The 26660-nt window shown below is 39.2% G+C and overlaps 1 protein-coding gene across 1 annotated transcript in view; it reads left to right on the top strand.

Moving 5' to 3' along the window:
• Positions 1 to 11087: 11087 nt before the first annotated feature.
• KIF3C (kinesin family member 3C) overlaps positions 11088 to 26660 on the top strand; it is a 61800-nt gene continuing 46227 nt past the window's right edge. Inside the window, exon 1 of the mRNA XM_074300095.1 lies at positions 11088 to 12635. Coding sequence (XP_074156196.1) covers positions 11124 to 12635 — 1512 coding nt within the window. The 5' untranslated portion in view covers positions 11088 to 11123. The remainder of the gene's footprint in view (positions 12636 to 26660) is intronic.

Genomic DNA, 26660 nt, shown 5'->3' with positions numbered 1-26660 from the left:
GATGCTGTAAAGGGCTACAACTGAGCAGATGAATTGGACAAATGTTTGGAAACTGACCCTACTTAACTATTCTGTGCTGGCTCAGTCAGTGGGTGTGAACAAAGAAGGGGAAATGAGATCAGTGGATGGAGTAGGAGGAGGAGATTCATTCTTTTGGTGGTGGAGAGAGAGAGAGAGGAGGTGGAGAGATTCCTATATCTAATCCCCTGAGAAAGACCAAGAAAAAAAGACTTTTGCTTATCCTGACTCTGGCTGATTCTAAGATATCCAGGGTCTCAATAGATGCTGATCAATTGGAGAATGACTGAACAAATTGTGATATGTGAAGATAATGGAATATTATTATTCTATAAAAATGATAAACAAGTTGATCTTAGAAAGGCTTAGAAAGATTTACATAGATTTACAAGGATTGTTTTCAGGACTTAGAAATTTATTATTGAAATACTGAATGAAAGATAGGTAGATAAAGTATTTATTAAACACTCATTATATGGAAGGCACTGTGTCACATTATGGGAAACTACATTGTGCAAGACTATTCTAATAGGAAAAAGTAACTTAGAAATAAGTGAAGCATCATCAAGTGAAGATGGCCAAGAAGGGAAGTGAATGCCTGGATCTGAGCAAGATAAAGTAAAAGCATTCCAATTGAAGCCCCAGAACTAAGGACTGCTGTATAATCACTATCTTATCTATGACAGAAATGGAGATTTAGAGTTTCTCAATCTAAATTAGTTTCTCAACAATAATAATGAGGATCTGATTTGAGGAATCAGAAGCCACTTGAGAAGCTAACTGTGCTCAAGCTAGTGAGAGAAGCTACATACAAAAGACAGAACACAAAAGCTGATGGAGCTGAGAAATCAGAAGAGAAGCTAAGAGGCTACAGAAACCAAAGCAGCTGGAGACACTGACAGAAGCTGAGAATAGCCAATACCAACTGAAGACAGGAAGGCTTTACAGGTGATGCAGGAAAATGATTTGGTTGGAAAAAAGCTTTGCTTCTAGAAGCTGACAATCAAAATAAAAGCATCATATTACAAAATGTGAAAAGCTGGCTGGGGAAAGGCTGACTTGTTCTTTAGCATTATCTATAACTCAAGAATAGGGAAACCCCTTAAATATTTTCCTACATTGTCTTTGAATATTCTCTATGTCTTCAGGGACAAAAATATCCCAAAGGCAATACACAATAAGGTATCCATGATTAAAGGAAATAGCTTTTCCCTGAAAGAATGTTATACTATCTCAACATCTATTCAAGGAAAAAACATTGGGGAAGTTCTGGAAAACTCGGGCTTAAGATTAACTTTTAAACAACTCTGTTTCAGTGACCCAAGAGTAGCAACAAAATAGCTCAATCTATCAGGAGAGCAAAGAGGTTCAGAAGAGAAAGATGTTCTGTATGGTGCCAACTGGAGCTCTAAAGAGATCATAGGTTTTTAAGCCTGCATTCCAAAGTCTTGAGATGCTCTGAGTGCATGGGTTTCCCCAGTTATATGCCATATTGCTAGATTTCTATAATTTTGTGCCCATTTTCCTCCCATCCCTCCAAAGATGCTGTGAATTTGTGGGAGAATGTGACAGGTTTATGGATAGAGAATTATTTTTTGATAATTCTTGGTTTTGCCTTCCTTTAACTAAATTTTATATTATAGCTATGAGTGTTTTTGGCTTTTCAGAGAGTAAATGATTTATGATTAATTGTTAATAGGGTGTATCAGGGTAGACTGACTAAAGGAACTGAAATACCATTATTAAGCTAGGTCACAAGAATCTAAGATTTTCCTGCTTATTTTTCTATAGGGATTCTTTTCTTGTCCTTGGATACCTTTTTATTATGGGTGCCTTGGAAAGGATTTATCCTTTCTGCAGAATTTTATACCTTGTAGAACAATGCATCACTTGAGAGTATTCTTTTTTATGGGCTAATGAAGCAGCTGAAATTCATGTTTAAGACTATTTGACGATATCCACCACTGGAATGCTGTTGCATCTTGTATTTACTTTGTGTTCTACCTTCTGATGACACAACAAGAGATTTGCCCTTTTTTCAGCATTTTGCAGTCTTTAGCCTTGATGTAAAATGTATAACCTTTCCTTTATATCACTTGCAAGGGATGCTTGTTTGTGAAGAAATGTTTAGCTAAAATGTTTGTGGCAGCCCTTTTTGTAGTGGCTAGAAACTGGAAACTGAATGGATGCTTATCAATTGGAGAATGGCTAAATAAATTGTGGCATATGAATGTTATGGAGTATTACTGTTCTTTAAGAAACAACCAACAGGATGATTTCAGGGAGAACTGCATGAACTGATGCTAAGTGAAATGAGTAGAACCAGTAGATCATTATACTCAGCAACAACAATACTACATGATGATCATTTCTGATGGACATAGCTTTCTTCAACAATGAGAGGATTCAAACCAGTTCCAATTGTTCAGTGATGAAGAGAGCCAGCTACACTCTCTGAGTGTATTGTGAGAACTGAGTATGGATCATAACATAGCATTTTCACTCTTTTTGTTGTTTGCTTTCATTTTGTTTTCTTTCTCAGTTCTTTTTTCCTTCTTTACCTGATTTTTCTTGTGCAGCAAGATAACTGTATAAATATGTATATTTAAATATTGGATTTAACATATATTTTAACATTTAACACGTATTAATTAGACTACCTGCCATCTAAAAGAGGGGGTGTGTGAAAGGAAGGAAAAATTTGGAACAGAAAGTCTTTCAAGGGTCAATGCTGAAAAATCACCCATGTGAATTTTTTTAAATAAAAAGCTTTAATAAAATTTTTTTTAAAAAGAAGTGTTTTGCTTGTATGTCTGGCATAATAGACAAAAAAAAAAAAAAAAACACCTTTGAAAAACCCTGGCAATTACAAAAGACTTATTTATGATGATTTTGTAAATGTTTTCTTAACTTTGTCTTACAAAGTTCTGACTTTTTAGCTTTTAGCAAGGTGGTTGTTTTTGTAAGCAATAATATCTTCATAAACCAAAGTACTCCTCCTACCATGTCAGTTTGTATATTCTGCTTACTAATAATATTAATAATGGAGTATAAATAGCAGTTGTTTCTCTTATAGTCAAAATCTCTGAGCATCTTCCCTCCCATATTGATTCTTTTGTGACGGCAAACTTGGACATCTTTTGCCTCAATTCTTACCTAGGCTTTCATACTGAATGGGCACTTCCTCAAACAAATTGAGACATGGACATTATAGTTTAAAAAGGACAAGATCCGAGCAGCTAGGTGGCACAGTGGACAGAGCACCAGCCCTGAAGTCAGGAGGACCTGAGTTCAAATCTGGTCTCAGACACTTAACACTTCCTATGTGTGTGACCCTGGGCAAGTCACTCAACCCCAGCCTCAGAGAAAAAATAAAAAATAAAAAGGACAAGATCTCACACTGCATTTGGGCCTATCATTAGTGGTTTATTTTTTTGCTGAGGCAATTGGGATTAAGTGACTTGCCCAGGATCACACAGCTAGGAAGTATTAAATGTCTGAGACCACATTTGAACAAAGGTCTTCCTGACTTCAGGACTGGTGTTCTATCCACTGCACCACCTAGCTGCCCTTATCATCAGTCATCTTGACCTTCGCCTTGCCATTGGGCTCTGATGACTTGGGGGGAAACAGTGAGGTTGATGACTGCAGAGCTCTGCCTCACTTAAATCCAATTTGCTTGCAAGTTAAGACTTCATTCTACTGATGTCACTGGCCATCTGTAAGAAATAAGGAGGAACAACAATATTAATGATAATAGCTAACATTTACATGGCACTTAGCATGTGCTACATATTAAATAGCCCTTTATAATTATTATCTTATTTGATCTACACACCAACCTTGGGTTTTAGATGATATTATTATCCCTGTTTAGTAATCCTTACAAGTGATATAAAGAAAGATTATACCTACTACATCAAGATTAAAGACTGCAAAATGTAGAAAATAAAGGCAAATCTCTTGTCATGGCCTCAGAAGGCAGAACACTGAATAAATACAAGATCCCAACAGCATCCCAACAGTGGATATCAGTCAAATAGTCTTAAATATGAATTTCAGCTGCTTCATTATCCCATGAGAAACAATACTCTCAAGTGAGACAATGTTTTACAAAGCATAAAATTTTGCAGAAAAGGATAAATCCTTTCCAAGGCACTCATAACAAAAAGGTATCCTGGAACAAATTAAACTTTATATGATTTGTCCAATTATACAACTAGTTAGCTCTAAGGCTGAATGTGAACTCAATTCTTCCTGACTCTAGGCATCCAAGTAGCTACTTGGATTTTACAGAATAGCATGTCACTAATGCATGTAACCCTTTGGTAGATATTTTTTTTTAGGATTGTTCCCAAATAAAAAATAAACTTTGGGGCCCCCAAATCTCCCAAACGGTAACAAGCAGCCTTAAAGCAATTTTAGAAAGCATTTCTTTCTTAGGATTTTGGATCTTCCTAGAAGGTCTAGGTCACTAGAAATACTCTAACCTTATTTAAAATGTAGCATAGACATATCTTTATCTAGTAGGCTATCAACCATTCTTCAAGGTTCTGTAAAGTACAGAGCTGTTCCAGAATCTTGGGAGAGAAATAAAATGGGAAATGAACACTGGTAACCTTATTTCTTTAACTTACATGCGGAGTACATCATGTGAAATTCTAGGCTGAATAAATCAAAAGCCAGAATTAAGATTGTCCAGGGAAATATCAACAATCTCAAATATGTAGGCAATGCCACTCTTATGCAAAAAGTTAAGAAGAATTATTAGGCTTCTTAATGAGGGTGGAAAAAGTATAAAAATTGGATTGAAGCTTAACATTAAAAAACAAAAACTTAAGTTCTTCTTAACTGGTCTCAGGACTTCCTGGCTTAAAGAGAGAGAAGAAATGGAAGCAATTTCAGATTTTACATTCTTAGTCTCAAAGATCATTACAGACAATGACTGCAGACATACAATTTTTAAAAGTGCTCCATCAAAACAGGATTGAGGAAAAAATAAATGAGTAAATAATTTAAGCCCTTGCTCCCCGAAAAAGGATTAATAATATCTTTGTGACTATTTTGTATAAATGGGAAATACCAGTGGGAGTTCATGAGAGACAGCTGAATTTGACAAAATACAATACCTATTCCTAATAAAAACACTAGAAGGCACAGGATGAATGGAATTTAAAAAAAAATTATAAGCAGCATTTCTCTAAAACCATCATCAAGTATTATATGTAATGGAGATAAGCTAGAAGCATTCCCAATAATATTCCCATTATTATTCAATATTGTACTAGAAATATTAGCTTTAGCAACAAGAGAAAAGGAAATTGAAGAAATTAGAGGAGGCAATGAGTTATCATTCCTTGCAGATGATATGATATTATACTTAGAGAGTATCCTAGAGAAGCAACTAAAAAAACTAGTTGAAACAATTAACAACTTTAGCAAAGTTGCAGGATATAAAATAAACACACATAAATCATCAGCATCAGCCTTCAACTACTATCTTCTCCCAGTGTGTTCCAGTCCCTTTCTGAGTCTGTCTCCAAGCTCTTCTGAGTCTGTCTCTGGCTGAGTTTGTCCCAGTTTATAGGCCGTTTATCCCAGTTTATACTGAGTATAAACCAATCATTATATCACTAGGGAACCATTATTTGTTGTAAGATTAAATCAATCATACTGAACTAGAGAACTATTAATCACCAGGCTAAACTAGATAACCATTGTCTCATCAATTCCACTTAGTTAGCACCTTGTAAGAATCCTTGTTTCAAGTACAGAGTTCTGGCCCAGAACAGAATGTAATGGAATATTATTGTTCCATAGGAAATGATGAGCAAGCTGACTTCAGAAAAGCCTGAATCAAATTTATAATGATGCAAATCATTGTCCAGTTGATAAATGATTAAAGGATTTTCAGAGGAAGAAATTAAAGCATCTATAGTTGTATAAAAATGCTCTAAATCACTATTGATTAGAGAAATGAAAATTAAAACAACTTAGAGGTACCACCTCAGGAAAATATAATGATGAATGTTGGAGATGTGTGTGAAAAGTGGGACTTTACTGCACTGTTGGTAGAGTTGTAAACCGATCCAGCTATTTTGCAGAGAAATTTGGAACTATGTCCAAAGGGCTATTAACCTTTGCATACCCTTTGATCCAGTAATGTCTCTATTGGGTCAGTATCTCAAAGATATCATAAGAGAAAGGAAAAAGCTGTTTTCGTGGTGGCAAGGAACTGGAAATTGAGAGGATGCCCATCAATTGGGAAATGGCTAAATAAATTGTGATATGTGAATGTAATATTTTTATTGTAAAATGTAAAAATATTTTTGTTCTATTAAAAAATGATGAGGAAGCTGATTTCAAAAGAGCTTATAAAGACTTACATGAACTGATGCTGAGTGATGCAGAATCAGGAGAATGTTACTGTGTACACAGTATTAGCAAAATTATGTGATGACTCTTCTCAGCAATACAGTAATATACACAATTCCAATAGATTTGGGGTGGAAAATGTCATCTGCCTCCAAAGAGAGATTGAATGCGGGTTGAAGTTTATTATTTTCACTTTTTTATTGTTTGCTTTTTTCTTTCTTGTGCTTTTCCCCTTAAATTTTTATTTTTCTTTCACAACATAACTATATGGAAATAAGTTCAAAATGATTGTACATGTATAATTTATGTCAAATTGCTTGCTACTTTGGGAAGGGGGAAGACAAGGGAGGGAGGGAGAAAAAATTGGAACTCAAAATCTTACAAAAATGAAAGTTGAAAACTATTTTACATGTAATTGGAAAAATAAAACAAATTACAGAGAGAGAGAAAAAGAGAGAGACAGAGAGAGAGAGAGAGAGAGACAGAGAGAGAGAGAGAGAGAGAGAGAGAGAGAGAGAGAGAGAGAGAGAGAGAAAGAGAGAGAGAGAAAGAGAGAGAGACAGAGAGAGAGAAGAGAGAGAGAAGAGAAAGAAGAGAGAGAGAAGAGAGAAAAGAGAGAGAAGAGAGAGAGAGAGAGAGAGAGAGAGAGAGAGAGAGAGAGAGAGAGAGAGAGAGAGAGAGAGAGAGAGAGAGAACTGAGCATTTAGATGATTATTTCCCCCACACCAGGTTTATCTCTAGGACTCTGGGAATGACTTATAGCCACAAAGGTGCCCCTTCTGGCTAACTACCATGACCTGCTAGAATGAATACATGTTGGGGAGCGGAGTATTCCAGCCTCGGCCCAGGAAGAGATAGAATGAAAAGAAGGTTGATGAGAGTGAAAGTTAGCATCATTACTTCTATATTTATCATGAAAATAAAAGTAAGGAACAAAAGGGGAAAAAAAGACAAGGTGAAGAGATACATTCATGAGCAAAGAATGAATATGAAAAAGAGGTATCCTCAATAATGCTAATTGCTACAGAAAGATAAGAGAGTATGAAAACAAAGCAAAACCATTGGGTTTTGCCAAAAATTAATCAATTCAGAGAAGGGCAAGGTCTTCATGCAGCAAAATCTTGAAACAGCCATATTTGTTTTTGATGGGCTCCTGAACCCAAAGATTTCCTGTTTTCTTTCTGACCAGTCATTTTCTTGAGCCTATATTATATCCTGTTCCTTCCAGCCTCCCCTATTTCCATACATCACAAAATGATATTCCTAAAGCATAGGTCTGGTGATTATTACTCCCCTGCCAAAGGAGCATTAGTGTCTCCTGTTTGTCACTAGGATAAAATCCAAATTTCTCTGTTTGGCATTTAATGCCCTTCACAATCAGCTTCCTTTTCCAGCCTTCTTACACATTACTCTCTACCATGCACTTTCCTATGCAGTCAAATTGACTTACTTGCTCCTTCTCAAATATAACATTCCATCTCCTGATTTTTGCACAGATGTACCCTAACCCTTGAATGCACTTCCTCCTCATGTGTATTTCTTAGGTTATAGAAAGTCCTTCAAAATCCTTCTCAAATTCCCCATTTCTTCCCAAAGCCTTTTCTGATTCCCTCCCATTTCAATTGCTATTTCTTTATATCCGTCTTAAATTACCTCATTTTTTTGCTTTATATTCTTTCTATCTACTATGTATGTGTATGTGTATGTGTGTGTGTGTGTTTGTGTGTGTATATATATATGTATACATATATATATATATATATACACACATATATATATATATATGTTGGAACCCTCAATAGAACATTGACTTCTTAAGGGCAGGAGCTGATTTGGTTTTGTCTTTGCACCCCCATCATCTAGCACAATGCTTGGCATGTTGTAGTTGTTTAATAAGTGCTTGTTGATTTATTTGTCAATGGCAAGTCACATCACCCTGTTTGCCTCACTTTCCTCATCTGTAAAAATGAGCTGGAGAAGGAAACAACAAACTCGGGTACTTTTGTCAAGAAAACCCTAAACGGGGTCATGAAGAATTGGATAGGAGTGAAAATGACTGAAGAACAGCAAAGAATGGATTGCTTTTGACTGGTAGTAGCCCAAAGGTTGTCACTCTAATATTGCATTTTAATATGACAATTTTACCATGTAAAAGTTCTTTAGATCCAAAAGAATGAATCTCTTGGGGTGGAATTTTAGCACAAGTTAAGAAATCTTCTGAGGGGCAGGGGATCCCTTCCTTCCTCCTGCTGGAGATCCAACCCAGACATGCAGAATGGATCTCCTCTTGTGAGAGAATGATACAAGGAGACTGAGAGGCAGTTGCTGTTCTCTGAGCTCTCTGATCATGATCATTGTGTTGTCTGACCTCTCTCCTCTTCTCTCTGCCTCAAACTTATTTCATTCCCAGTCCGAAACACCTGTGCTAGCAAAGACTGCTTTGCGACTCTTTCAGATGTTATGATCCACAACTGTGGAGGCTCTCGGAGAATTGACCTGCCTCTTAACAAATTCTCAATGTATAAGTTAATAGAAATAGAGTAGCCATGGATTATTCTGGCAAGCAATTTCACCATGAAAGGAAAATAAGAGAGAGAAAACTAAATAGATTATATTTCTATAGCATTTCATACTTCACAAAGTACCTCTCAGAAAAATCCTCTGAGGTAGGCAAGTGGTATGAATAGAATTGACTCATTTTGCGGATAGGACAATAGAAGTTCACAAAGATTGTGATCTATCTGAGGAGATTGGGAGTCACACAACTACAAAAGTTTGAATCCAGATCTTCTGGCTCTAGTTCTAGTGTTCTTTCCATTATATAACTCTTGAGGTTCCAGGTGGGTCATAGGATCCTCAAGGCAGAACTGGAAGATACTTCATAGGCCATTCAATTTAAGTCTTTCATTCTACTTAAGGAAACTGTGATTTAAAGAGGTGAAGTAATTTGCACAAGTGTCATTCAGGCAGTAAGCATCAGAAGCAGAATTTGAATCCAGGTCTTCTGATTCTTAAGCTAGTGGGAATAGAGCATCATAGTTTTTGTTTGTTTGTTTGTTTGTTTTCTAGCCAGGGAAGACCCACACAGTAGGCAGAAGTGAAGAACCAGTGGAGAGGGAGAGAGCATAGGATTATTTTTTTTTTTTTAAGAGCCAGAAGACTCTTTAGAAAGCTATCCCAGGTCAAAGATCTTGACCTTTTTTGTCTCATGGATTTCTTTAGCAGACTTCTGAAGCCTATGTACTCCTCAGAAATGTTTTTAATGTATAAAATAAAATAGAATTAGAAAGAAAACCAATTATATAGAAATACAGCTATCAAGAGATTTTTTTTTTAAATAAATAAACCCAGGAACTCCAGATTAAGAACTCCTGATCTAAGCCAGCCCCTTATTTCACATAGGAGAAAAATGAGGCCTTGAAAGTCACAGTCCCGGTCACACAGAAAATTAATATCAGAAAGAACTAAACTTCGGGTGTCTTTATTTGTTACCCAGCTCCTTCCCACCTTACTGCCCTTCTTGATAATTGAGGATGCTGGAGAGGGAGGGGCTAAGTCAGTGAGCTTCAGAAGCCCTCAGGAGTCAGGAAAGGATGGGGCAGAAGGAGACAGGTCGGTGGATTAGCCTCTATGGCCTCAAAGCCTCTAGTTTCATTGGCTACTGAACACTGGAAATCTGGGGTCCTTCATCCCCCCCGCGACGGGGCGCGCAAGACTGACCCTAGGACCCCTAACCTGCCCGAATTCGGTTAACAAAGGCAGGACTACAACTCCCAGCATACCCCGAGCCCAGCCCTGCTGGGGTGAGGGTGGGTGGTGTCAGGCTCTGGCGTGGAAATGATAGAACCCACCGGGCTGGCAGGATTTCTGCAGTGAGAGGTGTCCGTTATTTATTTGGAGGAGCAGGGGGCCGGCAGGGGCTCCGGGCGGGGATGCTTGACCATTTCTTTCTCTCCTAGCCAGTCCCAGGCTGTCTGCTCCCCTCCCCCATCCCCTTACCCCACCCCAGGCGAGTGGGAGAGCTACGGCAGCGGCGGCAGCATCACTCCCCCAGCCGCCGCTGCTCCGCCCCATCCCTGTCTGTTTTTCTCTCTCATTCTCCGTTGGCGGCGGCAGCAGCGGCAGCGGCAGCAACGCTGCAATGAATGATCCTCCGCCCTGGGGAAAGGACTGTAGGTGAGCGTTTCTGCACACGGAAGGGCCATGAAGGACCCGGGAGCCCAGCTGTCCAGGACCCCCGGCTCTCCCAATCCACTGCCGTAGAACCTTGGAGAGCAGGAGGAGGAGGGGGGGGAGAGCATATCCCCGCCGCTCCCACCCCCATCCTATTTTCTTCTTTCTTTATCTCATTGTTGCTGTTTACAGCCCCGGGTCCCTTCTCCCCAGCATGGGCCGGGCTCCGGGGGCTGTATCCCGGCTGGCGATGCTGCTCCTGTCGCTGCTGCCGCTCCTGCCCATGCCTGGTTCTTCTGCCTAATCCTCGTTCCCAGCCCGGGGTGGTGCGGAGAGCTTTGGAGGCCAGAACTGCAGCAGCCGGCGACCAGGCGGGAGGGAGCGGCAGCCACCACCCCAGCCCACATCCCTTCCTCACCTCGGGAAGCTGCATGCACGTTGCGGAGCAGCCCCAGCGGGCCGGGACAGCCCAGGCGGCTTGAGTGAGGGAGGTGGGGCGGGGGCGGGGTGGGAGAGGGACCTGGGCTGGGGGGAAAGGGACTCCCGTGAGTGGCAGAATGGCCAATAAAGCCAAGCCCAGCGAGGCCCTGAAGGTGGTGGCCCGGTGCCGCCCCCTGAGTAGGAAAGAAGAGGCTGCTGGCCACGAGCAAATTCTGGAGATGGACGTGAAGCTGGGCCAGGTGACCCTCAGGAACCCTCGGGCAGCCCCTGGGGAGTTGCCCAAGACTTTTACCTTTGATGCTGTCTATGATGCCAGCTCTAAGCAGGCTGACCTATACGACGAGACAGTGCGCCCCCTCATAGACTCAGTGTTGCAGGGTTTCAATGGCACTGTTCTTGCCTATGGCCAGACCGGCACCGGCAAGACCTACACCATGCAGGGCACCTGGGCCGAGCCCGAGCAGCGAGGAGTCATCCCCAGCGCCTTTGAGCACATCTTCACTCACATCTCCCGTTCCCAGAACCAGCAGTACCTGGTGCGGGCCTCTTACCTGGAGATCTACCAGGAGGAGATCCGGGACCTGCTCTCCAAGGAGCCGGGCAAGAGGCTGGAGCTGAAAGAGAACCCAGAGACTGGGGTCTACATCAAGGATCTCTCCTCCTTTGTCACCAAGAATGTCAAAGAAATAGAGCATGTGATGAATCTGGGCAACCAGGCCAGGGCTGTGGGCAGTACCCACATGAACGAGGTCAGCTCCCGCTCCCATGCCATATTTGTCATTACAGTGGAGTGCAGCGAGCGGGGTTCCGATGGCCAAGAACACATCCGGGTGGGCAAGCTCAATTTGGTAGACCTGGCTGGAAGTGAGCGTCAGGGCAAAGCAGGCACCAACACAGCTGGAGGAGCAGCGGCCCAGCCTTCAGGGGGAGGGGGTGGCACTGGAGAAAGGCCCAAGGAAGCATCAAAAATCAACCTCTCCCTTTCTGCTCTGGGTAACGTGATCTCGGCTCTGGTGGATGGCAGGAGCACCCACATCCCCTACCGGGACTCCAAGCTGACCCGGCTGCTTCAGGACTCTCTGGGGGGGAATGCCAAGACCATCATGGTGGCCACTCTGGGCCCAGCCTCACACAGCTACGATGAGAGCCTGTCCACCCTACGCTTTGCCAACAGGGCCAAGAATATCAAGAACAAGCCTCGGGTGAACGAAGATCCCAAAGACACGCTCTTAAGGGAGTTCCAGGAAGAGATTGCCCGCCTGAAGGCTCAGCTGGAGAAGCGGGGGCTGCTGGGTAAGCGCCGAAGAAGCAGCCGCAGGAAGAAGTCAGTGGCCATCGAGGGGTACCCCGAGGGTTCTGTAACTGAGGCCTGGGTTGCTGAAGAGGAAGATGACAACAACAATAACACCCGACCACCGCAGCCTACTCCCGAGGTCCCTCTGGAGAAGAATATGGAGAACTACCTGCAGGAACAGAAGGAAAGACTGGAGGAGGAAAAGGCAGCTATACAAGATGACCACAGCCTGGTCAGTGAGGAGAAGCAGAAATTGTTGGAGGAGAAGGAAAAAATGATTGAGGACCTGAGGCGAGAACAGCAAGCCACAGAGCTCCTGGCCACCAAATACAAGGTAAGGCGTTGGGTGGGGGAACTCAGGTTTTCTGATGAGCTCATGGGTTCCTTCCAATCCTAAAAACTGAAAGGGACCTTAGAGGAGGACTATTCCTGAGTTTCTTAACCCTTCTTGTGTCTTGGACACTTTTACCAATCTAGTAAATCTATGGAAACCCTTTTAAGAATAATTGTTACTTATATTCATAATTGAAGGAAATGCTAAATTTCATTTGAAGGTTAGTGAAAATAAAGATGGAATTTTTTTTCCCCCACAGCCAAGACCCCCTGAAATCTATCCGGGGACTTCAGGTTAAGAACTCCTGATCTGATCCAACTTCTCATTTTCCTGATAAACTGAGTGCCAGGGCCCTAAAATTACTTGCTTAAGATAACATAGCTTGCAAATGCCTGGGTCTAGGACCCAAGACTCCCAATTCCCAGCTGTTTTGTCATTATCAGTGACATCCACTTACAGAAAACAGAGGTAAAAACTACTCCTGGAGCAACCTTGCTTACTTCCTTTGGGACCAAAAGGTAATGCTTATCAGTAAAATAGGTTGGAAACCCTCATTTCTGTCTCCTCTCTCTCTCCCTCCCATGTACTGCTTACTTGGCAGTTGCTCCATCAATACACAGATGTTTCTTTTCAAGCCCATAAACTAACCCAAGGGTTAATCTGGCCCTGCTTGCCCATGAAATCAGCCACTTTGAAAAACTAGACAGAATCTTTGACCTCAAAGGAACCCTGACTTCTCTCTCCTATATCACCTTTAGTGACCCTCCTTTCTATACAGCTGGACTCATGAGGGAAGCCCTACTATGGACTCATGTATTCCAGAGTACAGTGGTTCATGTTAGTGGGAGGAGAGTAAAAGGAAACTTTCAGGTGATGATGATCTGAGAAACAAGCCAACAGCCTGAATCCTAAATCTAGCCATAAATATCCAGTTCCAAGCACAATGAGACTTGATCCCTCTGCCTGGGCAGGTCATGGATCAGGATATCAGCAAAGTGAGCAATTCTCAGCAGGGTGTGTAAGCTTTAAGGTCACACAACAAGACTCAGCAATGAATGGCACCAGGACTAACAACCACAGCAGGCTCCACACAAAGCAATGAACAAAGAAAGGCAATGGGGGAATGAGGGGAAGAAGAGAAGAGGAAAAGAGGAAAATAAGGGGAGGTGGTGATATGAAGCTGTGGGGAATAGTATAGAACAAATCACCAAGAATTGGGCAGCTTATCCATCGATGGAGGAGATAGATCTCTGGCCTGGCAGTCAGAATTATCTAAATTCAAATCCTACCTTTGACACTTAATAGCTGTGTGGATCTCGAAAAACCATTTAATCTTTTAGCCTCAATTTCCTTATCTATAAAATGGGGATAATAATAGCACCTGTATTACAGGGTTGTGGTAAAGATTAAGTGAGATAATACTTTTAAAAGTCTTTGCAAACCTTAAAGCACTATATAAATGCCAGCTATTATTGTTGTTGCAGGTACCTCTTGGTGTGGCTAGTACGTTTGGTTCCTGTGAGAGTTGAAGGCAGGGGTGAGGCTGAGGACTACCTTAGGAATCCAGAGGCCTTAAGAGAATTTTTTGAGGCGTCATGATGACTGGGTGATCCCTGGATTGTCTTCAGTGTAGCAAGCTCCTGGTGAGGAACTTGCTTTATCAGCTCAGATTATCACCTTCTCATAATTTATAGTCCAAAGAAGTACTTGGACTATTGAAAGGTTAAGCTTTTTGCTCATGATCACATAGCCAGTCAGTATGTTTCTGAGATCAGACTTGAGCCGGGGTCTTTTATATTCACTTCTACTTGGGAGATTTCTTAGAACTATGAAAATAATGGGAACCTGAGATGATGTCCAGAGCAAATAGTACCCTGGTAAGACCACATCTGGATTTTTGCATTTAGTTCTGGTTTTCAGGATTATTGGTAACACCACAAACTCACTTGAGAGAGGAAGAGGGAGCAAGAAAGTGGGGAAGCCTGTCCCAAGCTGATAGTGATCGATTTCAACTAATTATTCTTGCTAACTACCTGTTATGCTAATTACATTGCTAAAAGACTGCAAATATAGTATGTCTGCCCTAAAGTGATCATCATGCGACATGGCCCTGGGTACTCCTACCTTAATTGTGACTTTACTGAGCATCATATTTTAGAATGAACATTGATAAATATAAGGACATCCAAAAGAGGGAATCAGAATGATGAAGGGCCTCATGAAGATCCCTTAAAGGATTTGGGGATATTTAGCTTGCCTAAGAGAAGACTTAGGGAAACATTATATTTACATAATTTGAAAATCTATCATGTGGAAGAGATTAAACATTTTCTTATTAGAGGGCATTCCCAGGAACAATGGGTGGAAGTTGAGGAGACAAGTTTAACCTTGATGTCAGACAAAACTTCCTGACATGTAGAAAAAGAGAAATATGAAATGGGCTACCTCTGGATTTAGTAAAATTTCCCTTACTGGAGGTCTTTAAGCAAGGGCTGAATGACCACTTACCTGGTATGTTGTAGTGGCAAATTTTGTTCAGGTCTTGGTTGATCTAGATTGGCCTCTGAAGTCCTTTCCAACTATAAGAGTCTCTTATTCTGTGTTCCTAGTCTTAAAATTTTTATACTTGTATCAATTCCATAGTAGGAAACATCAGATGTAAATAGGTCCCTGGAAACCTTCACTGATGGTGGAGTTGGATTGTGCTTCTTGGGTGTCCAGATCTGGTGGAATCTTAGAACCATCATCATCATCTTCTTCATCTTCATCTTCATTATTATTGTAATAAGATTTGGATTCTATTTTATTCTTAACCAGATGTAGTCCGATGAGTAACCTATAGTTTACATCATATCCCATTTATTCTTCAGCTGTTTGGAGTGAACTATTTTAAACAAATACACCAACATAATTTAAAATAGTTGAACATAAATGCATTAAAATGTGCATAGTCCCTTCTTACAAATAATAATCAGGTTGCCCTATTTTGTCTGTGCCCCCCTTCTGAAGCCTATTTCTTTATTTTTAAAGATTTTGCCACTGTGATTATTGTTATTTATATAGTCATAGATACTGCGGACATTGTTTCCAAATCTTACTTGTTTTGAGCAACTGTACTTTTTAATAGCCTTTATATTTTATAATTCCTTAAATGGTTACTAATCTTCAATTTTAAGTTTGTATCACAATTTGGTCAACCTTTCTCCAGTTTTCTAAATTTTTCTTTTTTGTTATTGCAAATAAAGCTGTTGAACCAGATTTTTTGAACCAGAAGGAACCTTAGAAATCATCTAGTCCAATGTCCTTATTGTCCAGGTAAGGAAAGTAAGGGAGCCTAGAAAAAAGGAGTTAGCTTGCTTAATGTTGTCCAGCTACTTTGTAACAGAGCTAGAATTAGAATGTAGGTTTCCTTAATCCTCATTCACTGTTTATTCTAGTGTCCTATGCTGGAGGGGGAAAGGGAGAGTATAAATTTCTTATCTGGCTTCTGATCTTACATAGTTGAACATAAAGTAGGATAAAACAAAGCAGAATGAAATGAAATGAAGTAAAGACAAATATGGTTCTGGGATACTTATTCTTGCCTGTTCTGGCATATTTGGGAATTCAAGACAAGGTACTTTGTCAGTCATTGGTGGAGAAGAATGATGTATGTATGTGTATATGTTTGTATTCTTTTTTTTTTAATTTTAATTTTATTGTATTTATACAAAAAACAGAGCTACCTGCTAGGCTGTTAGGAGTAATAGCCCTGGAGAATCCTGTGCAGGGTACAGTATATTTTTTACTATTAAAGAAAGGTTTCAGATTACTTATCTTCAGAACAGGTAGTTCCTTCTAGGGAGGTCTGAGGACTGAGATACCTGGCTTCTAAACCAGAAATGCATCAAGAACTGGGAACAGGTTGAACTTGTGTACAAACAACATTCACCTCTACTATGTGGGCCTTTGCCCCTTCCTTCCAATCTTGCAAAGGAAGGTTTTTGTATCCCCAGCAAGTAGCAAGTGCCTTGCATATAGTCCAGGCATGATTATCATTTTTATTGTTAGCAAATGACTAGACACTTACTATAGAGGGTCATGGAGAGCTGGGAAATTTGGAATAGAATAGGGTATAGGGAAGAGGGGGAAGAAGTTAAAGTCTGGAATCTTAGAACTAGAAGGAACTAGAAGGGACCACTGAGTCCAGTCTCTTCATTTTAAAGGTGAAAAAACTAAATGTAAAGAGGTTAAAGTGAATTGGTCGAGCTTATGTGACATTGACTTTGCATGTATAATTGTATCCTATTTAACTTCTCAATGAGTGGGGAGAGAATAGGAAGGAGGAAGACAATTCGAAATTAAAAACATTTTTTAAAATGTCCCATGATGTTAGTAGCAGAGCTTAGACTGAAGCACAGGGTACTTGGGGGAGGAGGGAGGGAAAGTCCTGAGTCAAGTAAGAAGACCTAGGTTTGCATCTTAATGATGACTCTACCTCTGTGACCCTGGAAAAGTACTTCATTTATCTGGATCTCAAATTTCTCATCTATAACACTAGAGATTAGATAGTCTCAAACGTCCCTTCTAACTCTATATTATGACCCTATAGCCAGAGAGTGCCCATTGCCTCACCTAGGACTTTTTCCATAGTGTGGAGCAAGTTTTCTTCCCATCCATTCTATGGATTCACTAGGTGGCTTGTAGTAAGAACCTTATCTTCTCCATGCTTCAAGTAATTGTCTGCTTAATGGAGAGGAGAGCTCTGACACAGCTCCCTAGGGAAGGAGGTGACATCATTGTTACATCCAGGACTCTGGTCTACAACAAAGATGGAGCTGCCCAGGAAGGTTCAGGATGAGAATAATTTTAAGCACTGCATTTATGATTCAAAATTTTCTCTGCCTCTTGTCACTTCTTCCCAGCTACACAGAACTAAGAGTTGGAAGGCCTGGGCATAGTTCTGTTACTAGTGAATTATGAGATCTTGCCAAATGAGAACTAGAATTGGTGTTATCAGGCCTGGATTCAAATCCCATTTCTCTACTACGTTCTATATTTCTTGTTGAGACTGTCTGACTCTTTGTGACCCCATTTGGGGTTTTCTTAGCAGAGACACTAAAACAGTTTCTCCAACTCATTTTACAGATGAGAAAATTGAGACAGTCAAGTGACTTATTCAAGATACAGCTAGTAAGTTTGAACTCAGAAAGGTGGATCCTTCTGACTCCAGGTCCAGTGCTTTGTCCACTGTATTGCCCAAGTGCCCTCACTACCTGTGTGACTCTGGAGCATATCATGTAGACACTGAGTCTCACTTTCACCATCTCTAAGATGAGGGAATCATTTCAGATGACCTGGAGAGCCATTTTATGGCATTGCAAAATCAATTATGTGGCTTGAAAGGATGTGCAGAGAGCTGGAGTTGTGAGGAGGGACAGATGTGAGCAAGGGAATGAGGACAGAGGTAATAATACTTGATCTCAGTGCTAGAGCTACCTCATTAAATTTAAATTATTAAAATAAACAAACTGAACATTGTAGAGTTTGATGATTTCACATGCAGTCTGCTTTCTCCTTTGTATAGAGAAATGCTCATGTTTGTTGATATTTGTGAAGTTCATCATTCTTGTCATCATAGTAAAAAGGAAAATTCCTATGTAAATTCCCAGGAGTATTCTAAAAATCAGATAAGATGACAAATGTGATTGCACTTTGAAGAAAGTTAAAAGCATCTAATGAATGGAGGGTATTATTATTAGGAGTTGTATCTTCTCCATCTTGCTATCCAGGACTCTCAGGATCCCTAGAATTATGGCTTTGGCCTATTAGGGTTCATCTCATTCCCTATCTCAGTGCCTTAGGCTTCCCTGTGTTTCTCAGAATTCTGAATCATTGTTGCAAGCCTCAGAGAAGAGAGGTTGTCTGAGATTTCTTCTCAGAATTAGTTAAGCCCATTCTCTACCCTCAGGCTTAACCTTTCAATTCTCTACCTCTTTTCCTTTCCTCTTTCCCATCTCTTCACAACATGTCTTGGGAGAAGCTGCATTCAACTCCCACCTCTGACATTTACTACTCCTGTGCAACTTCAGGCAAGTTACATCATATCTCTGGGACACAATTTCCTCATCTCTCAAATGAGGGAATTAGACTAGACCTCTCTTGACCTTTCTAGATCTAGATCCATGATGCTGCCAGAAGCTAAACTAACCCAGTTCTTTCACTCTGGTTCACTTGTTTACTCTCACTCTTCCTTGGGGCCAGGGACAGGGTTGGTCTTGCCAGATTTGGTCTGTGTTCTTCCCATGGTGACGTGTTTTTGTGTTTTTGTTTTTGTATCTGTCTTTAACCCAGGATGTATTGTTTTTCATGAGCTTTAATTGTTGCCAAGAAGTATTTATCAAGTGTCCCTATTGCTATAACTAGGGTGGGTTGGAAGGCTAATGTGGAATATAAGAATTTCTTCCTTGCAATCATCTGTTAGAGGTAGGATTATTCTGGAGGATTAATAAATTTTCTGTATGAGTGGCTAGATCTCAGAAATAAGCAAATCAGAACTTGATTTATTGATTTGCTGATTGATAGGCCTAAGAAAGTGATGAATAAAAGATTAATAATCCAGATTAAGCTTAAAAGTATGTCTTGTGTACATTTATTTTTGGAGAGTCAGCTGTTTAATATAGCCATTGGTTAAAGCGCACATTGTTGATTGAAAGAAAGTACCGGAAGGATAAGAGATTGTTTGCAGCTTGATTAGAACTAGCTGCTCAGTTACAGAGCTGGAAATAAGTGAAATAAGGCTGAAGAGAGTGAAACATATAGGCCCTAAAGAAGAGAAAAAGCAAAGGCACAGGAGGGAGAAATCACAGGTAGGATTAGATCTTACAGGATCTCGTTGGGAAAAGAATACAGAATTCTGGTTAGCTCCTCAGGACTTCCCACTACCATGGGAAGTGGGAGGAGCTGGAAGATATATCTTGAAGAAATAACCTAGGAAACAGATGGAAAATTAAGATGAAACCAATACCTCAGAATCTAGGAGAGTTTCAAGAGAAACAGGATGGTAGGTGATATTGACCCATCTCTATCCCTGCTAATGGTTCCTTTTCCTCTCCCACCTCCATGAGAAAAGGAGAGATTCCCCAAGGCTCAATTCTTCTGTATCTTTACATTCTCATTCTTAAGGTGGACCATTTTCAAATTTTTTAGCTCCAGTCCTGACCTCTCTTGAACTCCTGGCAGTGGAGGAATATGTTGTATTAGAATAGTTCTGGATTTGGAGTTAGAGACTTGGTTCAATTCCTAGCCCTGTTTCTTTATTACCTAGAGCCATCTTTGATAAATTATGTAAAAGATTGGGTCTCAACTTCCTCATTTGTAATATAAAGGGGTTGAAGTAGATGGCCTTCAGCTGGACATCTCTACCAGTTCTAAATCAATAATATTCTGATTTCTAATTTCCACTTGGGTTTCTAGGTGGCTCAGGAAGACCCGATTTCAAATGTGGTCTCAAATACTTGCTAGCTGTGTGACCCTGGGCAAGTCACTTAACCTATCTGCCTCAGTATTCTCATTTGTAAAATGGGGATAATTATAGCATCTGCTTCCCAGGGATGTAATGAGGATTGTATGAGATAATAATTGCAAAGCACTTAGCACAGAATATAGTAAGCACTCTAGAAATGTTAGCAATTATTATGATGTGTTCATATGCTACAATATTATTATATAATATATTATAATTATATTAGTAGTAGTAGAATTTTTATTGTTGCCTACAAAAAAACAAAAAAACAAAGCACCAGCCCCCAAAACTCAGCTCACTCCAAAAACTCTCTTCCCCTTAGTTTCCTATTTCTATTGGTGATATCAGTTTTCCCCTCATCATCCAGATTGAGTCATTTGTGATTCCTCCCTTTTCTCCTTCCCATATAAATTAATCATCAGTTTCATGTCTTTTTTTATTTAATATTTCTTACCTTTCTTTTGGTTTTCCCTGCTATCACCCTTGTCTAGTACCTCACCTAATCTAGGCCACTAAATGGCCCTGGCTGGTCATAGGGCAGTATTGCTGTTTACTATTGTTGTTCAGCTATTTCTATCACGTCCAACTTTCTGTGATCACGTTTGGAGTTTACTTGGCAGAGATCCTGAAGTGATTTGCCATTTCTTTTTCCAGTTCATTTTATAGATGAGGAAACTGAGGCAAACAGGTAAAGTCACTTGCCCTGGGTCACACAGCTAGTCAGTATCTGAATCTGGATTTGAACTTGGGAAGATGAGGCTTCCTGATTTCACCTCTAACACTTTATTCACTATGCCATCCAACAACCTCCTCCCACTTGGACTCCTTAAGTTCCAGCTCCAGTCCCTCCATTCTACAAGAAGGCATCAGACTGATCTATCCAAAATGCTGTTTTTATCTTGCTTCTTCCTTGTCCAAAGTCAGTTCAGTTCTACAGTACTATTTAGAAGCAGCTGGAGAGCTCAATACTAGGTCTTCAATCAGGAAGTCCACTTGTAGATACTTCCCAACTGTGTGACTCTGGCAAAGTACTTAATCTCTGTTTGCCTTAGTTCCAGGAATTAAAGAATGAACTCCAAGAGTTGTAAGAATCAAATGTAATGATATTTGTAAAATGCTTAATATAGTGCCTGGCATAGAGTAGACACCATAGAAATTCTTATGCTCTTCCTTTCTCTGGTTATTATTTAGTTAATTGCATTTAACAGCTATTTTTAAAGCAATCATTGTGGGCATAGAGTACATAGGTAGCACAGGGGATAGAGAGCTGGGCAAGAAACAGAGTGCTTCACCTTGTTTGTGCCATCAATCCTTTACTGGTATGGTAATATCTTTGGATCTCTTCTCAAAGTAGTTTTTAATATATAACTAAAAGAGATGCTAACTTTCAGTTAAATTTTAATGAAAAAAAATATTATATATTTCATTATCCAAGTTCCCAGATTCCTTTCTTTCCTCAAATCTATTGATGAATCCATTTGGGATCTCTGGGAAGTTATCACAAGACTTGAAATAGTTAGGATATAGGGGAAGGAACATTGGCTCTGGAGTAAAGATCTAAGTCTCTTTTGAATGTGAACTCCACCACTTACCTTTATCTTCTTGGAAAAGTCATTTTCTTTCTCTGGGCTTCTATTTCCTCTTTCAAAATAAGAGGATTGGATTTGGATGGTCTAGAGGTTCTTTGCAGCTCTGGATAATAATGAAAGAGGAACAATAATCCATAGTGTATTTGGATGATGAGTTTAATTCTATCTGTTACAACCAGGGGAAAAGATTAGGAGTCATTATGTATGGTATTGTTCCCTGAAGACATTGGTCCATTGTTCTGGGTTAGCTTTAAAGGGCAAAAGAAAAAAAAAAAAAAGCTGAGTGTTTTGGACACCAAAATAGATTTTTCTTTCTTTTCTGTGAACCCTGGAATCCAGCATTGTCTGCAGCTCTCCTTGTACACCCCCCAAAAGACAAAATGAAAGCCAATTAAAACAATCCAGGGCAGAGATTGTTAACCTTTTCTTGTGTTGGGGATCCTTTTAACAGTCTGGTGAATGTTTTTAAATAACTGAAGGAAATGTTAAATTTCAATTAGAGATTAGTGAAAATTAACCTGTGATTTCCCCCCACTAAGTTTATAAACCCTTTATAAGGGAGAAGGGGGCCAACCAATTAATAAACTTTTTATTAAACACCTACTCCAAAAGCAGTATGGTACAGTTGGCCCACATGTTATCCTTGAAATCACAAACACCTATATTCAAATCCTGCCATAGACACTTATTAGTTGTTTGATCCAGGACAAGTCATGTAACTTCAGTTTGTTTTGGGAAATTAGGACCTGATGCCTCAAATATTCCTTCTCTCTCTAAGCCTATGATCCTGTAATTTTAAGGGCCAATGCTGGAGATATAGAAACAAAAATAAAACAGTCTTTGTTCTCAAGGAGCTTATATTATAATGAGGGAAAGACCCTGTACATATAAAGATAAATATATGACATATAGAAGTCAAATTAAAATAGCCTTGGAGAGGAAGCCACCAGCATCTAGGGCATGATGTAAAGATAGAACTTTTAAAAAATAGATCCTTCCACTTACAATGGAAATCAAAAATTGGAAGGGGATCAGTCAATCAACAAACATTTATTAATCACCAGTTATATACCAGGTATCATGCTAAGTACTCGAGAAACAAATATAAAAATAAGACATTCTTTTTCCTCAAGGAGCTTTCATTTAATTGAAGTCAGTAGAATTATGATGGGCATGGATAATGGATAGTTGTCAGTGCTTCCCTTTCCAAGGTTACCATGTGGTCTATTTTGTGTATATTGTGTATATACCTATAGAAAGAATGACTTTTAATCTTCCACCTCCACTAACAAGATACTCTATATCCTGAACACCTCAATGAGTTATAGAATCAATCAATGAACATAATATATAAATATGATTGTTTCTAACCTGAAAGAGGAACTTCTTTAATTGAATCAAGAAATGGGGTTAACAAAACAAGTTATCCACATCTTTGGGAGTTTTAATTAGCAGAATTTTAACACTTCCTGAATTTAAGGGGTTCAACCTAGCAGTTGAAGATTTCAGTTTTGGAGTTGAAGATTCCACTTTCCACTTTGCTAGGGAAGCAGCCTTGGGAAGGGGAGGAATTGGAGAGAGATTCTCCTTCCTTCTACTTCTCTCAATCTATTGACCATATTGTTCAAGAAAATGGACTAGAAGCAGAGAAAAATATATTGAAGGCAAATATTGATAAATATAGGTCCAGAATAGGTCCCTACCTAAGAGAAAAGCATTTTCAAGAATGTGGCACTTTATGAAAAGAATGCTGGCTATGGACTAAAGAAAGGCATAAAAGCTAGTTATACCTAAGGGAAAGTTTATGAGGACTTCACAAAGGAAGAAAAGAACTCCCGATGCTATAGTTTAAAAGATGCTTTTTCTATGTGTATGATTCACTAAGTACTTTTAGTTTAAACCCTTTTCCTTAGGAACCATATATGTTTGGGGCAAGAACGTGCCCCAGATTTGGGGTAATGTTTTGTTCCAGCTGTAATTACTATACCACCTAAGGAAATATGTTAGCTAAAAACTAATTGAAACTACTGTTTGATTGTCATTGGGAAGTAGCCAAGTGAGGGCTCAAGAGCAATAGCCATACCCAGAACCTAGAGTAGAACCATTAAGCTACTCTAGGGATCCAGCCTGCCCATTTGAATAGGAATTAGAAAAACAGCCTCAGAAAGGATCCTCTACAATTTTATCTCCCCCAATAAAATGTAATGTTCTTGAGGGAGGACTGTTTTGCTTGTCTTATATTTCCAGTACTTAGCACAATGACTGGAAGATAGTAGGCACGTAAGTACTTATAGATGACTGATTGATATCCTGGAGGGCTAGAAAGAGAGAAAACTTATCATTTAAAATGTGTGGTTTGAATACAAGTACCAGATATGCTATTTTCAGTCAACTTATTGAATTCATTATGCATATGCTGCAGCCTAGCATAGAGCAAGGAGTATTAGATTTGGAAGTAGCTGACTTAAGTTTGAGTTCTGGCTGTATTACCTATTAACTGCACTGCAGTGGCCAAGTCACTTAACCTTCTTTGAACCTCAGTTTTGTAATCTGCAAAATGGGGAAAATAAATATCCCCACAGTAAATTATTTACAAAGATAGGAAATTCTATAGTAACAAATTAATTCAGAAGACAGGAATAGAAACTAGAAAGAATAAAGTAGGGAGAGAAGCATACAAAGATTTTAAGAATTCAGGCCTTTAGGAACAGAAATAATAGAGGGGCCTTAGAGATCATTAAGACTAGCCATGCTAAAAATGTAGCTTGTGAACAAAAGGTTTGGCAATTGTCAATGTTGTAACATTACCCACGCATATATCTGGTAAATAAAAACTATTAATAATTTTAAAAAATGTGGCTTGTGGACCCTAGAAGCTAAGAACTATTTTCACAATAATATTAAAATGTTATTTGCCTGTTAAAATGCACCCTCCTTTTCTAACTACACATTTGTGTGAAATTGGATTCTCTTCATATCTTTCAACCAAATAATATCACAACAGATTGAATATAAAAGCAGATATGAGATTTCAGCTATCTTCTCTTAAGCCAGACATTAAAGAGATTTGCAAAACTATGTAAAATAATGCTGCTTTTCTCATTAATTTTTTTTGTTTTAGAAAATATAGTTATTTTGCATAAGCTACGTTTTTATTTTAATGGAATGGACTTATTATTGATATTTATGTGAATAAAGAAACATAACAAAAATAACAAATTGAATGTTACCAATATGGTTACTATCAATATACATAACCCACATAAATCAAAGGGTCCTCAATAATTTTTAAGATCATAAAAAGTTCTCAGCCTGGAAAATTAAAGAACTGCTGACCACAAACTCATTTTATAGATGATGAATTCTTGAGGCCCAAATAGATTATATGACTTGCTCAAAGTTACACATCAAGTGACAGAACTTGGATTTGAACTCAGGTTGTCTGATACAACAACCTCCGAGGTCTGTTGTTAGGAGTATCCTAAATACACATTACTTTATTTCTCTTATTAGTTCCTTTGCTTCTATCCCCACTCTAAGGTAGAATTCTCCATAAGTCCTCTTAATTACTGAGATAAACAAGCTCCTTCTCTCTGGTTCTCCTAATTGCCAGACTCATTTCAGACTGCATGGTATCCCAGATGTTCTGTGTCTTCTCTGGCTGCAGCTTTCATAGAAGGCTCTGGCAGTCTCTTTTATTTCCCTGAGAGTTCACCCATCCAATTGAATTCAACCCAATCCAATCTAATCAAACAAGCATTTATTAAGGGCTTGCTCAGTGTAGGGCAGTCTGCTAAGCATTGGTGATATAATGATAAAAGTGAAATGGTCCCTTATTATTGCTGTTCAGTCATGTCTGACTTTTTATGACCCATCTCTTGACAGTGATGCTGGAATAGTTTGCCATTTTTTTATCTAGCTAATTTTATAGATGAGGAAACTGAGGCAAACAGAGTTGAGTGACTTGGTCAGGGCCATATAGCCAGTAAATGTCTGAAGCCAGATTTGAACTCAATAAGGTGACTTCAGAGCCACAGTTCTATCCTCTGTGCCAACAAGTTGCCCTAATATTTCTACTAGTAGAATTCATATCTGCATTCCTTCTGCTCACTGTTTTCTTATCCTTGGATACTTGAGGCTTAAAGCTTCCCCAGTCCTCTCTTGTTTAAGAACTTTCCTGTCCTAAAGGCTGAGTACTATTTATCCTTGCTTCCAAGGACCCCTTTTCTTACTTAACACTCAACTTTAAGCAACTAACATACACTAATATTAATTTCCAGAATATCTTCAGGTCAAAAAACAATTTAATGAGGGAAATAACAAGCAAATATTTTCAAACAAATTATTTATATATATATATATATATATATATATATACACACACACACACATAGGATGTATAGGATATATATGCAAATATAAACACATACATATAAACATACACACACACATATATATATAGAATAAGCAGGAAATAATTAATAGAGAGAAGATACTGGACTTTAGGGGATGGATAAGACTTCCAGTATAAGAAGGGATTTTAGTTGGGACTTAAAAAGAAACACGGCAGATCAATAAGAATAGGTAGGGGTATTTGAAAATTGGGTCTTGATGAGTATCTTCCCCTTTATAGCTTATGTTCTTGTTGATCTGAAGATTGGTTTTGGTTGGTTTGATTTGGTTGTTCTTTGTTCTCAAAGAAAAGCAAAATGACATCACTATGTTAGAATCAAGTTAGTGTGTACAGCTGTATTGGGTGTCAGACAATATGGACTTGGAATGCTCTGCCACACATTGGATACAAATGGTCCCATAAACATTTGGGGTAGAGAGCAATCTGATATGTGTGTATTTCATCTTGCAGCAGAGTTCCTTTTTAATCTTTCATGTGATTCATTGATGTAATAAGTGCATTATCACATTGCTCTTAGC

Source organism: Sminthopsis crassicaudata, chromosome 3 (assembly GCF_048593235.1).
Source record: "Sminthopsis crassicaudata isolate SCR6 chromosome 3, ASM4859323v1, whole genome shotgun sequence".
Taxonomy (NCBI): domain Eukaryota; kingdom Metazoa; phylum Chordata; class Mammalia; order Dasyuromorphia; family Dasyuridae; genus Sminthopsis; species Sminthopsis crassicaudata.
This window is presented reverse-complemented; position numbering and strand designations above follow the sequence as displayed.